This window comes from Punica granatum, chromosome 1 (genome assembly GCF_007655135.1).
Source record: "Punica granatum isolate Tunisia-2019 chromosome 1, ASM765513v2, whole genome shotgun sequence".
Classification (NCBI taxonomy): domain Eukaryota; kingdom Viridiplantae; phylum Streptophyta; class Magnoliopsida; order Myrtales; family Lythraceae; genus Punica; species Punica granatum.
The window spans coordinates 2618955-2636223 of NC_045127.1; the positions used below are offsets into that span (position 1 = coordinate 2618955).

Sequence of the window (17269 nt, forward strand, 5' to 3'; positions counted from 1 at the left end):
AAATAGGAAGTTTGGGATCAGTGAACAGTCACACGTTGAGATTTTTATAGCACGTTTGACAGACATAACTGTTGAGGATATTAATCCCACATAGAAAAGATGAATCAAAATTTATTAATTTATATGAGATTTAGATATCACCACTTATCAACTTGAGTTTTTAAGTGGATATGGGCCCAAGCCCGTGTAAGTCCAATGAAAATTTAATAATAACTACGTACCCTTACAGGAGTGACCCACCAGCAAGACATTAGGGGTCGACTTGGGTCCAAGGAATTAATCGCGATCGCAGATTTCAGGATATTACTCAGCAGGATCGCGGCCGTCGTGAACAGAATTTTCCGAACGATGAGGGGAAAAAAAAAAAAAGACTCCAATGCATACATAACATGTTATGCATGGCCAACTTGGGTAAATGCAGGAGCATATCGAGGGGTTCCTCGGAAGGACCTCCTGGAAGGGTAAAGTGATTGGATTGGATATGGGCTCCACCACAGCTAGAGGTGCCGGCCCACCAGTCGGTCGGCAGCTCCATAACGCACCGTGGGTGGAAAGTCTCCACCCCGACTGCCTGATGTACGTACATGGAGCAACACAGCAGTTCAATGCATCTGTGATGGAATGGGGTGGAGCACGAGGAGAAGAAGCAGAAGGTGAGGCAGATGAGTGAAAGGAGTACGGAGGCATCGGTGGAGGGATAGCTGTTCGTCTCATCGAGCGGTTGGGCGTTTTAATTGTGATGCTTCAAGAAAAATATATTCCATGAGCAGGGGAGGAACTTGTTTGATGATGAAAGTCATTAAATTATCACTCAAATGTCTAACCGGCGGGAAAAATAAATAAATCACCCAACGACTATAGAGGCTACATATATCTTCTTTCTTCTTCTTACTCGATTTTATATAAGATTGACATAAGTAAGGTATATCAACACTACGCCACGCCACTCCACTCCACCATTGACAGTTTTAATATCACGATATCACGAGATCGACGAGAGTGAAAGAGAAGTTCCCTGTTTTTGGTGAAGCTAAAAAATGAGAAAAAGAGAGAGGAGTACGAAACATGTACTTTTCTGATTGCTTCTGTGGGAGTTCCGCCTGGTCTCATCTGATCTCCCTAAATAATTCAAGCCCATTTGGCCAAGAGGGACATGAAACCCGCCCCTATGAGGAGAGACGCGTTGGCCAACACTTGCAACTTCCCGCTATTCAGCATCCTGGGGCTCATGAAGTCAGCAGCCAACAGGTCGACCAGCGCCATGTACACGAGAATCCCCGCTGAAGCAGAATTGAGGATCCCCTGGATGATCAACGCAGTGGGGCTGTTCTCATTGTAGGTGTTGGATACGCCAATTCCAATGCCGATCCCCACTGGTGTTGTTAGGGAGAAGAACAAGGCCATCACGATTACTGCACGGGACTTAAAGTTTGCCTGTGAGATCGAGCGGAAAGGACAGCAGTGGACATGATTATATATACGTACCATCAAGTGATGATCATCATATCATATATACACAATTAATGTACATGTTTTTTTTTTCTGATAATGACTCAATTGGTGATAGATTAAGCAAAGGAAGGAGAACTGCATCCCATATATACATACTATATAGGATGAGAATTGTGGCCGAAGGCATTGTCCGAGTGCGCTTAACTCGAGATGTTTAATTTATTAAAATCAAGCTCACGAACAAATTAAAAGAGTTACCTGAGTGATGCAACCGCCCAGGCCCATTCCCTCGAAGAACTGATGAAACGTTAGGGCAGCTATGAGGGGCCTAATTGTACTGGTACTCTGCGAGGCCCCGAGAGAAATACCGATAATGACTGAGTGCACCACGATCCCCACCTCTAACACCTGTGGTCGATCACCACAAAGCAATCAGTCAGTAAATCGATACTGTGGATCCAAGAAAGAAAATAAAAAGATAAAAAACTTCCCTAAAAGAAATAATAGTTTACCTGAGAGACGACTTTGTGCCGGAGAATTTCCAAAGAGGACGCAGAGGAGTCCGGTGGAGCAGCAGCTGGGCCGTGGACGTGGTGGATCGAGAGCTTAACGTCGTTGTCTGCGGCATTGGCACCACCTGCCTCGGTGTCCTTGTTTTTGGCTCCTCCCAAGCTGGCGGCCTCCTTCAATTGTCTCCTGGTGTAGTGCGAGGTTGCGATCATATCGACTTGAAGCGTTGCGATTGCTGCCATCATCGCGATGAAACCGGCAAAGGGAAAGCTCCCCCACACTTCGGAAGTTAGGCAGGGGGACGTTAAACTCTCATATGCGTCCGGGAAGACATGAATGTATCCCGTGGCTAGGATGACCCCGGCAGCAAAAGCCTTCACCATAAAGAACAGGTCGCTTCCCGGGCTGAGAGCAGGCACAGCCTTTCCCAGTATGGGAAGACATACGCCAAGAGTGCCACCAATGAGGATGCAAGCGATCGCACCGAGCTTATAACTGAGGGCGCCGTGGCTGTTTTCCTGGTCGGGGCTGTCTCCCTCACAGGTGCAGTCCCCGAAGGCCAATACCGGCAGGAGGAGGAAGCAAAGGGAGAGACCAAGGAGGGCCTGGCGGTCGCGTGGGAGACTCATTTCTTGATCTGCCGATTGGGACGTACAAATCAAATGAGAAGATTAACGCGAAAAATTGTTTTGGAAAAGCTCAGGTCAGCTAGGTAGCTATAGCTGTTTTGTGTATGGTGTACAGAGGGAGGGCGGGGGACTGCGCGCTCTGCTCTCTTCTTTATATGAGAAGCTCACTGTATCATATTAAATTATGAATATGTGCGGAGATGAAGATGAGGTCATTCCCTCGAGACTATATATGCATTATTTTATAAATGGTAAAACAATTGTGTAAGCAGCAGCTAGCAGGTTTCTAATCGGAAGCATAGCTGGAATTTTAGGACGGGTTGAAATCAAGAAGATGTTGAAGAAATGTCGACATTATATTTATATATAGACGATTGCCTTAATTGATCGATTGGGAGAATCAAAGTCTATCCCCGGCCTCCCTTAATTTTTCACCTTCTGTGCTCACGGCTTAAAAAAGGAAAACCGTGTTTTCAGAGCCAAACCTCAGAAGAAGAATATTGCATTGGTCATATTCAATGAGATTCCATGCGATCCCCATCCAAAAATGTGCCTTTCGTCTGATTTTTAATTTTTTTTTCTGTATGCACCCTCTATTCGGAAGTCTAGTGGACTCCGACTAATTTAATTTGAAACATTTTGGTGTTGATACGAAAATAGATTTGGGAGGGGTCGTGGTTTGTGGGGGCACATTTTTCTTATCTTAATAAAGGGGATGAAATATGTGAGTGTCTGGCGGCCAAACTGGTCTCCCAACTGTTTGTTATTCCAGGCACAAAGTTGCTTTGTTTAGCGATGGAAATGTACCGTGCCTTTTGCCACTGGATTTCTTTTTTTCCCTTCATTTTTCCGTGTATATTCTGTGTGTTCTTGTATAAGCCTCGCCAGTTTCAGTCTGAACTCGGCTGGTCAATTTACATGGGAAATGCAAATCTATTGACGATGCCTACAAGGCCTTTGAGGACATACCCCGAGCCCAAATGTTGCCTCATGGAATGTGTTAATCTTGGGACTGGCATTGAATTGGTTTGTCTCCTCCGCACTCTCTACTTTCGAAGACATAAGGCTGCCTGGAGTAAATCCCGATAATTATCTTCTTGTCATTCTCTCTGCCTGCAGTCGCGGTGGTTTGGTCGATCTCAATCTCGAGTTCTTCCATTCATTTACCAAAACACATAATATGGAGACGGAGCTTGAGCACTACGTTTTGATCTTTTTGGCGCTGTGCAATTAGAGGAAGCCAAAGAGCTGATTAAGGGTAATGCTTTTAAGGCAAGATGGGACAATTTACAGGAAATTGCTCAATGCATGGAAGTTGTACTAGAACGTGCCTTTAGGGGAAGATATGGCAAGGCGAGGTATAGAGGCCGACCAGACATATTAGACTTTTTATGCGATACTTGCAGACTTGCATGATGCAACGGATCAATGTGATCTGGCGGATGAAACTCAGAAGTTGATCAGAAGTATCGACTAAAGGGGGAATTCCTGGCACCAGTGGATGTAGATACCGGACGAGGTGGCCTTATTGCAGGGAATGATGCTATTTTTCTGGTTTGATGGTTACGCAGATAGAGAGATAAAGAGACCATTGAGAGAAAGGGATCATTGATGGGGTGGTCCCTGCGATCTCGAAAGAGAACATAGGATAAATCTTGTTAAGGTTTCCGTATTTTCTTTCGCATCTCAAGAGTACAATGAGCATTGTGTTCCGACCTATCCTGTTGTTCGATATTCCATGAAAACGAGGTAATTCCTAAGGTTGAATTTGCTAGCTTATAAACGCTAGGAAACAATGCAACCTACCTGATTCGAGATAAGAGCTGCTTTGAGAATATGTGATTGACGGATTGATATAGAAGTCATATTATGCTCATCACCTTGTTTCTTTCGTTTGTTTGTTGGCATTCTTTGCATTATCGTGTGCTCTTTGGTGCATTTCGATCTTTCCTCAGTGATTCATCTTTTGAGATTTCACGGTCTAGGCTATCGTAGGTATTCTCTCATTTTTGCATAGTATCTAAGGATGATTTGTTGTAAAGAGTAAAATTTGGAATACAAAAGTGAGACGATCAAAGAATAGTTGGCTTCATATCATATTTGATAATATCTAATCATATTTACTGACATTGAATAGCATGAAAGGACCTCAATTCACCAAAAGACAATTATATATACTGATGGTCTATATTTATATATAAATACAAATATATATATGACTTAAATTTCATACTATTTAATATAGCTATGATATTACCAACAATGAACAAGCACAAAGAACACATGTGCAACGCACGTGCTATTACAATAGTTATCAGAAAAAGATGGGCGATTTAATTAGACACTTCATGTTTACAACTAGCAAGGGCAAAAGGAAAATAACTGTAAGGTGAAATAAATAAATGAAATAATTATAATTAAACTCTGCAAATTTCCGATTGGGTCAATTAATAATTACGCAGATAAAAGTAATGTATATCTCATTTAGTATTTTTCCAAGACGACCTATTGTTATTTCTACCCTACGCCACGCTCAATGTTTTTAGCGTTGTTGAGTATAAACAAATATATATGGACAGATATCAAGCTGACGATTTCACTTTGCATACCGGGATGGACCCAGGGCTGAGAAAGACAGTCGTCCCCCTAAAATGTTGACGTTTAAAGATAATTTATATAATTGTTCAATTTTTCGTGAAGTTTCTTATGTTCGTCCTCTTTGACGAGAAAAATTACCATCCTATTCGTCCCCTCAAAGTACCTGCTCTCACGGTTCGAATCTGAGTCCATCCCTATATTTTGTATATACTAATCTTTTTAAGTTTCAGAGTGACTTTTCTCAGCTGTAATCATTTTTATCGAACTAGAACTCTTGACGCAAAAAACTTTCGATTTTTAAATACTCCGTTTGGTTTCTCAATTATATTTTAAGATTTTAATTTTAACTTTAACTATACTCACTACACAACAAAAATCAACTCTTTAAAGTAAAAAAAGTGAGCCCCATACATAAACCCACATACAACTCCATTATACTCAATTCAATTTTTAATACTAAATTTCCTTAATTATTCATTATTCATTATTTTGTCACACTTTTTCTTATAATCAACAACACAATCATGACAACCCAATTAAAATCAAAACTCAACTCAACTTAACTGTAAAACCAAACACACTATCGAATTTCACGAAAGATATTTTGGGATTAAATTAAGAAATTATAAGTGGTGAGAATCATAACTTTATACGGGCATGGATAAGTTGCTATTGATGCTCACGGGAAGTATGATTCGATCCTCCTAAATCAAATGAATATAAAATTATGATCACTGGTGAATCGGCCAACCTCAAATTTGCCAAATGTACAATTATTTGGAAGATTTTTTTAAGTTTAATTTTCAAATTTTAAATTTGAATAATATTTTGATATATATATATATGATATAGTATCGACAAAGTATTTTGTATGATTCATTAACTGGGTTTATCACTTCATTACAAATAGAAAGTACACAGCATGACCGACTCACTCATGATTTGAAAGTAATTTCTTTATACTTGTTTTTTCTGAGACTAACAAATGCTTGATATACTTACATTTAATTTATTTTTATGTTTTAAATGTATTATAATATGTTGAGAGAGCTAATAAAAAATAACACCGTTTGGATGTGATTTTTCTAATGAAGAGAAGATTTTCTATACGCATTTTTACTTATCTTAATGGAAATGTTAAAATAATATCGTATTCCAGCCTCGTATATGTCTATTCTTTTATTTAACGTATAAAAGATATTCTTAGATTTTGATTTTAATTGAATAACTCAATGCATGCAAGGGCTCTAAAAAACGAAGTGACAAGCAGGGATTACTCATAAATTATTAACAAATCTTAAATTTATGAGTTTCTAAAATAATTTTTCGTAATATTATTTAAAAATATGACTCTTAAAATATAACATTAAAATTAAATAATGCAAATTTTCAAAAACTTAAACAAAACTCCATCACTAGAAGTAGCTTTAATTTAGTTAAAATATTTATCGAACGATTTAACCTTAACTTCTTAAAGGTCAAGTACTTTTAATTTTAAAATATATTTTGATTGAATAATAATTAATAAAATAAGAATTGAGTCAATTTACAAGTATTTTAATGAATTATCAATCGATAAATTCCTTAAAAATGGCTAAGGATAATTAAGTTCCAAAAAAAGGGACGCATAACACGAAATTCTCAATCAGGGACTTCCACTTCCAGAGGTTTGGAGGGAACGAGTGGAAAGTGTCGCCTTTAGGAGGGAAAATACGACCGAATTACCAAAACGACAATACAAAAATGGAGGGAAATACATCGGCGAGATCGAAATATTTGCTGTTACGCACCCTCAGACGACAACAGACAGAGCTTCGCTAGTCCCCAGTTCAAGAATTGAACCATCGGATTGAGCGAATCAATCCCCTTGCGGTGTTCCATTTGAGGACATTGGTTCTTGGGTCTGCTGTGATGCAGCCGTAGCTGTTGTGAAGATCACAGAGCACAGAGCCCTTCCATTGCCCAGGTAACGTTTCATGTTCTGCAGTCGAAATCGAATCGAACCCAGAATTTGTCGGTGTAATTTCCGTGGATTGATCCGAAAAAGTGACGATTTTGTTTGGTTGATCGGAGTTAGGTTTCACTAGCAGTGGTCGGGCGGGGAGAAGAAATGGAGATGGAGCAGCTGCTCAGCATGGGATTCTCCAACGAGCTCGCCGCCGAGGCCTTGGCCGCTACCGGCGGCAAGTCCACCCTGGAAGCCACGGAATGGATCCTCACCCACCGCTCCTCCCCAAATCCTAATCCTAACCCTAACCCTAACCTGAGTCAATCCCCACACCAGCCCAAGCTCGACCGGTTCTTCCAATTCCGGTCGAATCCCTCTGCCCCCAAACTCCATAATCAAGAACAAGAACAGCAGCAGCAGCAAGAAGAGCACGAAAAGGATGTTCACTTTCCGACGCCGCCTCTTCCTAAGCGTCCCAGGATGCTCATTTCCTCGCAGAACTCGCAATCCACTCTCTCGATTTCGTCTGGGAGGGACGGAGAACGGAGGCCCCCTCACGAGCCCTTATCAGAGCGGATGCGGCCACGCACCATAGACGACGTGGTGGGGCAGGACCATCTCCTCGCCCACAAGTCCCTCCTCCGCTCGGCCATCGAGTGCAACCGCCTCCCTTCGATTGTGCTGTGGGGTCCCCCGGGGACTGGCAAGACCTCCATTGCAAAGGCCATAGTTAGCTCCTCAACACAGCGTGCCTTGTATCGGTTTGTCTCCCTCTCTGCTGTCACCTCTGGGGTTAAGGATGTTAGGGACGCAGTCGATGATGCGAGGAAGATGAGGGCGAAGAGCAGTAAGAGGACTGTCTTGTTCATTGATGAGGTCCACAGGTTTAATAAGTCACAGCAGGACTCGTTCTTGCCCGTGATCGAGGATGGGAGTATTGTCTTTATCGGAGCCACAACAGAGAACCCATCCTTCCATTTGATCACGCCCTTATTATCCCGGTGTCGGGTTCTCACTCTTAATCCACTGAAGCCGGATCAAGTCTGCACACTCCTTAAACGGGCAATTGATGATCTGGAGAGAGGCTTATTGAGGACCATCGATGTAAATGTTAAAGTCAATGAGGATGCAATCGAATTTCTGGCCAATAACTGTGACGGGGATGCCCGGGTGGCTTTGAATGCCCTGGAGATTTCTGCCACTACTGCAGCTGCCCGGGTCTTGTTGAGGGAGCCGGACGTTTCCATTGAGCTGTCTGACAGTGATTCTCTGGAGGAAGGAGCAACCGTGACGACAGATGATGTGAAGGAGGCGCTTCAGTGCAAGCATATTGCATACGATAAAGCTGGGGAAGAGCACTATAACTTGATCAGCGCTCTTCACAAATCTATGAGAGGAAGCAATCCTGATGCTGCTATTTATTGGCTCGCGAGAATGCTGGAAGGAGGGGAAGAGCCACTGTACATCGCTCGGAGGCTGGTCCGGTTTGCAAGTGAAGATGTCGGGTTAGCAGACCCTGCTGCACTGACCCAGGCAGTCTCGTGCTATCAAGCTTGCCACTTTATAGGAATGCCCGAGTGCAACGTGATTCTTGCCCAGTGTGTAGCCTACCTTGCTCTGGCTCCGAAATCAATTGCTGTATACCGGGCGATTGGGGGTGCCCAGAAGGTGGTGAGAGACTCTGTTGGGCAGAACGAGGGGGTCCCACTTCATCTTAGAAATGCACCCACGAAGCTGATGAAGGAGCTCGATTATGGAAAAGGGTATATTTATACACCCGATGATCCCTCTGCAGCACAGAGTTTTCTGCCTCCATCAATTCAGGGGTACAAGTTCCTCGACTGGCCAGAGAATAAGAACAATGGTAGATGAGGCGCAGTTCGGTTTCTGCAGGAGTCTCTGGCTTTGATCGTTCGCTTCTTTTTGTGTGCGATTTTGGGGGGGTTAGATGTTCGTCCCGAGGCTCCTCTATTGAAAATTATGAGCTCAAAAGAAACAGGTGCATATGTAGGATGTGAGATTATGCATAGTTGGTTCGTTCTGAAATTTTGATGACAAGGTATCGAATATATATGCTGGTTTCTCTCATCCACTTTTCTCTATTTTATGTGCATTAGACTACGAACAGGAGATATTTGCGATAGATAGACATGAATCAAGGCATATTGATGCCAAGACTAATATAATGTATCTTACTGCACAATCTCAAACAACAGGTTCAATTACAGAGAGTGGATCCATAAACCTGTCCTGCAACCCCGTGAACCCGCATTAAATAGAAAATGAGCTGATATAGCAATTACATAAGACATTTTATATCATAACAGACAACATTCAAGGAAAACATACAATATGCACAATGTCACCATGTAGGGCGAACACCTCACTCATTCAGAAACCTCACGCCTGAGAGGTAAACCTGACTCTGAATCACATTTCCCCCAATTGAGAAACCAGGCATAATCATCAGGCCCACCTTTGGCCTCTCATCAGTTTCATCCATTACCAGATTCTTCACCACACTCTCCATGTAAACTTCTGAGAACTCGCTCCCGCTCTTCACCTGGAAGACCACGACATTTGGATCAAAGGAATAGGCCAGCCTGTGCAAGAGCCAGATTGATTTGGCCAGTTTCAAGAAGGCCTGATAGAAGGGAGTCCTAGGGTGGCCCCCGCCAGTCACGAAATTCCTCTGATCCAAGTTTCCGAAGAATGAAGCCTCCATCTTTGGATGTACCACCAAGAGGTACTTGCTTCTGCAAAACTTCCCAAAATTTGAATCTGGGCTCTGCCCAAGAACATCCAGTGGATCCATCTCCCTCAAGGCAAGAAATTGGTGGAAGAAGCTCTCCTTATCGACCAAATGGGCATCTGAGTCGATCCCATAACTTTCCTGCTGGAAACTGCTGAACATTCTCTGGCATATGTGCGACTCAAATGCATACTTCTTGTGAGCTCTCTTTGCATAGATAACATTCGGTTCGATAGAATTCGCTGCAGCATCAAGGTCCCAGCCCGCCGCTTTCATCATATTGATCAGTGGTTTGGAAAAATCATGAATGGCTTTGGAAGCAGCTTCAACAGCTGAGAGAAAGAGATCAGGGGTTAGATCCACAGGAAAGAACCCATTTACATGGCCCGGAGCATCCGATTCTTTGCTCGACAGGCCCCTGAGCTTGAGGTTCTTTTCGAGCTTCGCCTTCTTCACATTTGCTTCCTCAATCTGCTGCTGCAGCTGGAGAATCTCTGAGTCTTTATTCTGAATCTCAGACTGGAACTTCTTCACCATGACCTCATAGGTTTTCAGAAGGCTCTGCTGTTCTTGGATTTCAGCAGCCAAGCGAGAGTCCTGGGGAGAGACACAGAGTGGTTTCGGGTTGTTCTCCCTGTAAGCGTGCTTAAGTTCAGAGAGGTTCTTAAGCTCGGAGACCACAAGCTTATCAGCTGCCTGGATTTTATCAGGGTCGTAGGGAGTGTGAGCAGACTGGAGCTGGATATAAGCTGATTTCAAGGAAGAAATATTCGTGAAGATATTGGAGATAAGGGATTCCACGGCTTCTGGGTTCTGATTCCTGGCCTCTTCCATGGGTTGGGGGTGGACCTTTTGATTGTTGTTCTCTCGGGATTGACTATCTTTAGCTCCAGTGGGTAGCATAGCTACTTCCAAAGGAGAAGGAGTTCAGCTGGGTCTCCTTCAGAAGAAAAATCAGTAAAAAATCAATTTTAACATCACTTTACTTCTTATGAAATATTATTTAAAAAATTTCATTAGAAAGAAATAAATGATAGAAAATGGGAATGAAGTTCACTTTCCAGAAGTATAAGCTTGCATTCTTGCAATTCTACTCTCGATGACATAGACAGGACTCTGATGTAACATAGAACATCAACTGAAGTAAATCATAAACTACCGGAATTCTACTCCAAATCCATCAATGGAAACACGACTTCAATAATAAAACACCAGTATTTACAAGAAATAAGCAAAAGGCTCGCCTGATTTTACAGCAGATCTTCAATTGCATAACAATACACCCCGAACTCTACAACGCATTCCTTCAAACAAATTAAAGCTAAACTGCGAAGAACAGAACCTTTCTTTTTTACGGTAAAGAAGAAACTTTTGGTTTTAGCAACAAGAAGAAATCTGGGTCCTAGGTCACACTTTTGCATTTCAATTTAAAAGAAAAGGTCAAGTAATACATAGTAAATGAGCGAAATTGTAAACATAAAATCAAGAATGCCCAGCTACCGCCATGGAAATGCAGAATTTAAGCAGTTGGACAAACATGAAGTAACTCTCGACACACACAATGCAGCAGACTTTACCACACTAGTTCCTTCAGCTAAGCCGGAAAAGTAGGAATTGTCATTCACAGAGACCAACTATTTCATAATCCACCAAACGGCGCCGATTTCTAAAAATAGTGCGAAGAATCTAAATCGCCGGAAGAACCGATCCCAATGAGGAGATCGAAGCTCAATCTGCGATCTATGGAAGGTAAAGACAGTTACAGAGCGAGAAAGACAGTACCTTTCGCTTCCCTGCGAGCGAGCTCAGAGGAAGACAAGGAAGAGCCTTCCATTTTCAGATGCCATCGTCTGTCTACTTTATTGTGCCCTAATTTCTCTTTCCTCTATTGGTCGGGCGCGTCTACGGGCCGACAGGCCCATTGGACTGTTCTCCGCGATGGTCCGACCCGTTTCAGTTACCGGGTCGAGCTCGAACCGAGATAAATAAATGTTAATGTTATGGTTGGACCTCAGAGAGAATTCAAGGGAGGTTAGATCGGAATCCATGGCGGAAGTGGCAGCAGCAGCGGCCGGCTCCACTGCCGGCGCCGCCATGAGAGTGCAAAGCATTTCCCAATCGGGTCAATCCCGGGTACCTCCCCAGTACGTGCAGCCCGTCCAGACCCGGCCCGGCAATCGCGCCCCCGGCTTCGACAACATCCCCTCGGTCGACCTCTCGGAGTTCAACCCGGCCAGCAGGGACAGGGTTCGAGAGGAGATCGGGCCCGCCTGCAGGGACTGGGGGGCGTTCCACGTCATCGGCCATGGCGTGCCGCCGGCGCTACTGGAGCGGGTGAGGGCCGTGGGGAGGGCCTTCTTCGAGGAGTTCCCGATGGAGGAGAAGGTCAAGTACGCGTGCGACGCAAGCTCGGCGGCCACGGAGGGGTACGGGAGCAGGATGCTGGAAAACGACGACGTGGTGCTCGACTGGAGAGACTACTTCGACCACCACAGTTTGCCCCTCAGCCGCCGGAACCCATCTCGGTGGCCTCACCACCCTCCGGACTACCGGTGTGATCCTTTGTCTTTGCTTGTTTTTGGTCCAAAGATGAGATTTTTAATGATACTGGTTCTGCTAATCGTACTTGTCTTCTTGTTGGAATATCTGTAATATTTTGCCTGAAAAGAATGAACTTAGAAAGTTCGGTTCGCTCGAATCGCAGTGGTGGAACTCGGAACTAGGATTCGAGGTTAAAGACGAGACTGTTCTTCAGTAGTATGAATGTTGGTAGAGCCAGCCATAGTTCGTGTAGGAATACCGAATTAAAAGTAACAGTTCCCCAAATGCCTTCTTTTTTATTGTTGATTGAAGTGTATGTAGACGCAAACTAAGCTTAATTCGATCAGTTAGCTTGTTAAATTGAATTATTAGTCGAGTCACGCCTGTGCCAAATGAAATGAAGTGATCGAAATGCAATTCTTTTGGGGGAAAAATCCGTCAAATTTTGATGTGCTAGTGTCTGGTTCAGAGTATAGATATATACTGATAATTTTATAATACGACGGAATTTACATGATGAAACAGCTCGATACCTCCCGAGCATCAAGCTGGGGAGGTTTTGTGTTGGGGTTCTTTTGTTATGGTACCTGTGTCACGTAATAACTAGTTGGGAGTTTTGATGTAAATGCAAGACAAGTGATTGGTTGTGATGATTGTCCGTAGGCAAGTCGTGGCAGAGTATAGCGACCAGATGGCTTTGCTGGCTTCGAAGCTGTTGGGTCTCATCTCGGAGAGTTTAGGACTTCCCACTTCGTGCATTGAGGATTCTGTCGGAGAATTCTACCAGAACATTACCATTAGCTTTTACCCGCCGTGCCCTCAACCCGACCTTACGCTGGGTCTTCAAGCACATTCAGACATGGGAGCAGTCACACTTCTGATACAAGACGATGTTGGTGGGCTCCAGGTCTTGAAGGACGGCGAATGGGTTATGGTGCAGCCTGTAACCGATGCAATTGTTGTCATTCTAGCTGACCAGACCGAGGTATTTTCAGACAAATTCTTGGAGTTGTTGTAAGGACACGATGCAAGAGCCACTGACATAATAGGCTGAAATTTTTGTTGTTTTGGTCGTTTGTTATAATTTGCTGTTACCTGTGTTGGTTACGAAGCTATTCACTTCAAAAATAAACGGATAGTCCTGTTCCAATTGAGTTGGAGAATTTGTTTTTCAGATCATAACCAATGGAGCATACAGGAGTGCAGAACATCGGGCCATAACAAACGGTAGCAGAGCGAGGCTCTCAGTGGCTACATTCCACGACCCTGCAAAGTCCAAGAGAATATCCCCAGCTTCTGGGCTTGCGAGCGGATCTTCCCCTCCCCGCTATCGTGATGTTGTTTACGGGGACTATGTTTCTTCATGGTACACAAAGGGCCCCAAGGGAAAACGGAATTTAGATGGGCTTCTCCTCTAATTCCTACACCCTTCCTGGTCTGGTCTGGTCTGGTCTGGTCTTAACACAGGCAGCACACGAATGAAAGGAACTTATCTGTTGTCTCTGTCTCGGGGTGTTTGATATCACAAGATCATTTAAATAAAACCGAAAGCACAAACATTTCCATTGGTAGATGGTGTTTTTCTGTTTTTCCATGTAAATTTCAAACTTCTGTATTTAAGTCTGCCAATCAAGTCGATAATATTCTCTCAGCTCGTTAACAGAAGTAAAGATGGTGCAAACGATTTAAAGAAGTTTGGTGAAATGGGCATGCAGCTTAGATTCATATTTTCATGGAATGCAACAGCCCTCTACGCCCTCAGTGCTATACCATAAAGACGCAGCAGTCTAAGAAACTCATCAAAGGTTACCCCACTTCGGTATTTTTCATTTTTCTCAATTCTTTCCTTCAAAACTGCTGGCAAGCGTTCCATCACCTTCTTCACCTTATCACCATCGGGGATCTGCACGCCAAGGACTCTAGGTTATTTACGAACAGAGAGCACCGGTCAACCGCATCTCCCAGTAACTCACCCGTGCTCCTGCTGAAGGATTCATACTCGCACATCAAAATGGTTTTCTTCTCCTCTGTGCTGCCATATAAGAAACTGAGCCTGTCCCATAACTCTTCAGCTGTCTTGCAAGCGTATACCATCCTAAAGACGCTCTCATCAATCGAGCGGTACAGCAAGTTCATGGCGCTCGTGCTCTGCATCCGCTGGTTTTCGGTCTGGCTTGACACAGCGAAGTTCATGGCCGCTGTACTGCTGCTGGAGGGTTTCCCTTCTGAGATTATGCTCCACTGATCATAGTCCAGCGCCTGGACGAATACCCTGATCCGTGCCTTCCAGTAGGAGTAATTGGAGCCGTCCAGCAGAGGCTATGGTCATCTCTCGCTGAACATGGCCATCGAAGACGAAGAAGAACCAAACCGATCTGAACTTACAAAGGGGTGCATGGGGAAGGACATTTATTTTAGCGGTAGACACTCCCACTGATGGCCAAGTGATGAACAATTCGACTCTTCGACTTTTGACTGGCCTCTCCTCTCCTTCCTGAAAACGTTAAATATGGCATTAAATTAAACGGTGGGACTTTTTTTCTACTGTCATTAGTTAGTATTGGATTAAGTGGTAAGTGACTCCCAAGTAGACGTAGATGAATGTCCCAATTATCTGGCATTTAAACGGTCTGCACCGGAAAAATTGCTTGGACTCCTCGACTTTTCAGATGCTTGATACAGAATATAGGTTATCCGGCTTTCGCGGGTGTTAAAAAGCATTTGAAATCGAGGAAGGGGGTCTTTAGACTGTAGTGGCACAAGGTCCCGAGTGGAATTTATGTACTCACTTTATTTTTCTTTATTATTATTCTTATATAACGAGGGGATTCAGCTTCGCCTAACTAATCCAACGGTTCATATAAACACCTTACAAGTTCATGGAACAGGTAAATTGGATTCCTATCCTTTTATTAAATGCGTAGGCCTCCTTTTTGACCAATTTTTTTTTTGAAACCTTTCGAATTATATAAGATTAGCAAGTAGTATTATCAGGAGGGTGTGATTAAAGAGTTATTTTTACAATAATAAATTATTTAATATTTTAAAAAGCTCATAAATAAAAAATTTTAAAGACACAGTTAAATAATAAAATGTACAAACTTTGTCGTGAACAATAATCCTGTGCAACATGTAGGTGAAACAATTAATGATTTCTAAAAGTAAATAATATCAAGAAAGATATATATGATCTTATTCGTCATATACTTTGCTTCTGCACTTGGCAAAGTACAAGGTAATAGCAGGCTCTACTTAAAGTCGATCGGATTCGTGGTGCGCATAGCTTCACAAATTTGCTGAACAAATAGGAAGCATTGCCCTATCATTAAACCACAACGACCGGAACAAACACCACGTCCAAGGACCCCGAACGAACAGACCCGCGCGTTGTCCGGATAGGAGAAATTATTTAGGTGATATAATTTTAAATTTTTTCGGAGAACTTTTATTACATTCATGAATTGAAAAAAACTTTCATTTTAAAATGATTAATTCTCATTTGCGGATTTTAAAGATAATATTAGATTAGATATTACAATTCCATTAAGAATAAAATAAATAAAAACATAGAATAAAACTTAAACTAAGTATTATCAAAAAGGGATCCCGCGTATTGCATGGTATTTTTTTTTTTACAATTTTCATATGCGTTTAAAATAGATGATAAGTTTAAGTAATATAGGAATGAAAGATTTAATTGTAACAAATAAATCATACAAAAAACGGAGAAACAGCTCGATAAAGCCTGACCTGATCATCGGGCTTAAAATGTTTTATAGCGAAGTTTGTCTGTTACAGTAGCTGTTTCAACTAGTCGGGAGTTTTGCTGGGAAGTGCAAAAGTGATGGATTGTAACTCGTGATGAATGTCTCGGTAGCCAAAGTGGTGGCAGGATACAGTGATCAGATGGGTTTGCTGGCTCATAAGCTGTTGGAGCTCATCTCGGAGAGTTTAGGACTTCCTATAATTTGTGCATCCAAACGAGAGCCCACCATTGGACTTGCTCTTAGGACTTCTCATTGCGTTCATAGAGGACCCGTTGGAGAATTCTAACAGAACATAACCATCATAGCTTTTACCCGCCACGCCCTCAACCCAACCTTAGTCTAGGTCTTCAAGCACAGTCAGACATGGGGGCAGTCACACTTCTGATACAAGACGATGTTGGCGGGTGTTTATCACGTCAAACACAAATTTGGCCATGCTTGTGGTGATTGCAGGCGTACCACGAAGCAGTTCCAAGAATTGACGTGTCACTAGCTGGCTCCACCGATGCAAAGTATCGTAACACGACTTTAGAAGTCCATGGGATTGAACGGCGGCTAGATTTTAAATTTAAAGTCGAAGTGCACCTCGGACGATTCACGGCTAGGGGATTTAGCCGTTTAGGGTTCTTCACCTAAATAAACTCAAACGAGAGTTCGAAACCACCAAGCGGCTGTGGAGCCGGCTTGATAAAATTCGGCCAAAAACTCAGTCTCAGGAAGCTGAGACGAAGACGGAACAAATTCACTCATACAAGTGAACCCGAACCTTGAGCAAGCTTCGGCAAGTGGTGTCGAAGGATGATAGGATCTCGCCTTGGTGCCCGAAAGCTCCAAAAACTATGATAGATTTGATTCACGAGCAATCGGCTAAAGGTAGAGGTAAGGGAATTGAAAGTGAGGATATTGAAAGATGCGAGTATTGGAAGGTGCAATAAACGAAACTATGAATAATTGAAAGTGCAATAAACGAAAAATCGGAAAAGTGCAAGTTTAATTGATTGATGTGCAGAAGGGGCTCTGAATCACGTATTTATAGGTGTTACATGAAACCCTAAGAGATCTATCAAAATCA

General features: G+C 42.9%; 4 protein-coding genes across 7 annotated transcripts; 2 read left to right on the forward strand and 2 right to left on the reverse strand.

Moving 5' to 3' along the window:
* Positions 1-740: 740 nt before the first annotated feature.
* On the reverse strand, positions 741-2782 carry LOC116188780 (zinc transporter 5-like). The gene is made up of 3 exons (XM_031518274.1): positions 1965-2782; positions 1711-1860; positions 741-1434 (listed from the first exon to the last, which is right to left on the reverse strand). The coding sequence occupies exons 1-3, from the start codon at positions 2589-2591 to the stop codon at positions 1129-1131; spliced, it is 1083 nt and encodes a 360-aa protein (XP_031374134.1). The 5' UTR covers positions 2592-2782; the 3' UTR covers positions 741-1128.
* Positions 2783-6818: 4036 nt separating this feature from the next.
* Positions 6819-9225, forward strand: LOC116193190 (ATPase WRNIP1). Its single transcript, XM_031521984.1, has 2 exons — positions 6819-7155; positions 7267-9225. Exon 2 carries the CDS (start codon positions 7300-7302, stop codon positions 9007-9009), a length of 1710 nt encoding a protein of 569 aa, XP_031377844.1. The 5' UTR covers positions 6819-7155; positions 7267-7299; the 3' UTR covers positions 9010-9225.
* A 77-nt stretch (positions 9226-9302) lies between these two features.
* LOC116193192 (protein GRAVITROPIC IN THE LIGHT 1) lies at positions 9303-11771 on the reverse strand. 3 transcript variants are annotated; one of them, XM_031521985.1, is made up of 2 exons: positions 11672-11771; positions 9303-10829 (listed from the first exon to the last, which is right to left on the reverse strand). In XM_031521985.1, exon 2 carries the CDS (start codon positions 10790-10792, stop codon positions 9521-9523), a length of 1272 nt encoding a protein of 423 aa, XP_031377845.1. In that variant the 5' UTR covers positions 10793-10829; positions 11672-11771; the 3' UTR covers positions 9303-9520. The 3 variants fall into 3 exon arrangements, with proteins under 3 accessions (XP_031377845.1, XP_031377846.1, XP_031377847.1); XM_031521986.1 differs by lacking the exon at positions 11672-11771 and adding an exon at positions 11467-11642; XM_031521987.1 differs by lacking the exon at positions 11672-11771 and adding an exon at positions 11134-11158.
* A 119-nt stretch (positions 11772-11890) lies between these two features.
* On the forward strand, positions 11891-14081 carry LOC116193193 (probable 2-oxoglutarate-dependent dioxygenase ANS). 2 transcript variants are annotated; one of them, XM_031521990.1, is made up of 3 exons: positions 11891-12441; positions 13094-13415; positions 13629-13709. In XM_031521990.1, the coding sequence occupies exons 1-3, from the start codon at positions 11936-11938 to the stop codon at positions 13659-13661; spliced, it is 861 nt and encodes a 286-aa protein (XP_031377850.1). In that variant the 5' UTR covers positions 11891-11935; the 3' UTR covers positions 13662-13709. The 2 variants fall into 2 exon arrangements, with proteins under 2 accessions (XP_031377850.1, XP_031377848.1); XM_031521988.1 differs by having other exon boundaries at positions 11892-12441; positions 13606-14081.
* The last annotated feature ends 3188 nt before the right edge of the window (positions 14082-17269 follow it).

Coding starts and splice junctions, on each gene's coding strand:
- LOC116188780 (XM_031518274.1), bottom strand. CDS start 2,591: ATGAGTCTCCCACGCGACCGCCAGGCCCTCCTTGGTCTCTCCCTTTGC. Junction 1,861..1,964: donor GGCACAAAGTCGTCTCTCAG/GTAAACTATTAT, acceptor GATCGACCACAG/GTGTTAGAGGTGGGGATCGT. Junction 1,435..1,710: donor TGGGCGGTTGCATCACTCAG/GTAACTCTTTTA, acceptor TCGATCTCACAG/GCAAACTTTAAGTCCCGTGC.
- LOC116193190 (XM_031521984.1), top strand. CDS start 7,300: ATGGAGATGGAGCAGCTGCTCAGCATGGGATTCTCCAACGAGCTCGCC.
- LOC116193192 (XM_031521985.1), bottom strand. CDS start 10,792: ATGCTACCCACTGGAGCTAAAGATAGTCAATCCCGAGAGAACAACAAT.
- LOC116193193 (XM_031521988.1), top strand. CDS start 11,936: ATGGCGGAAGTGGCAGCAGCAGCGGCCGGCTCCACTGCCGGCGCCGCC. Junction 12,442..13,093: donor CACCACCCTCCGGACTACCG/GTGTGATCCTTT, acceptor GATTGTCCGTAG/GCAAGTCGTGGCAGAGTATA. Junction 13,416..13,605: donor TTCTAGCTGACCAGACCGAG/GTATTTTCAGAC, acceptor TTTGTTTTTCAG/ATCATAACCAATGGAGCATA.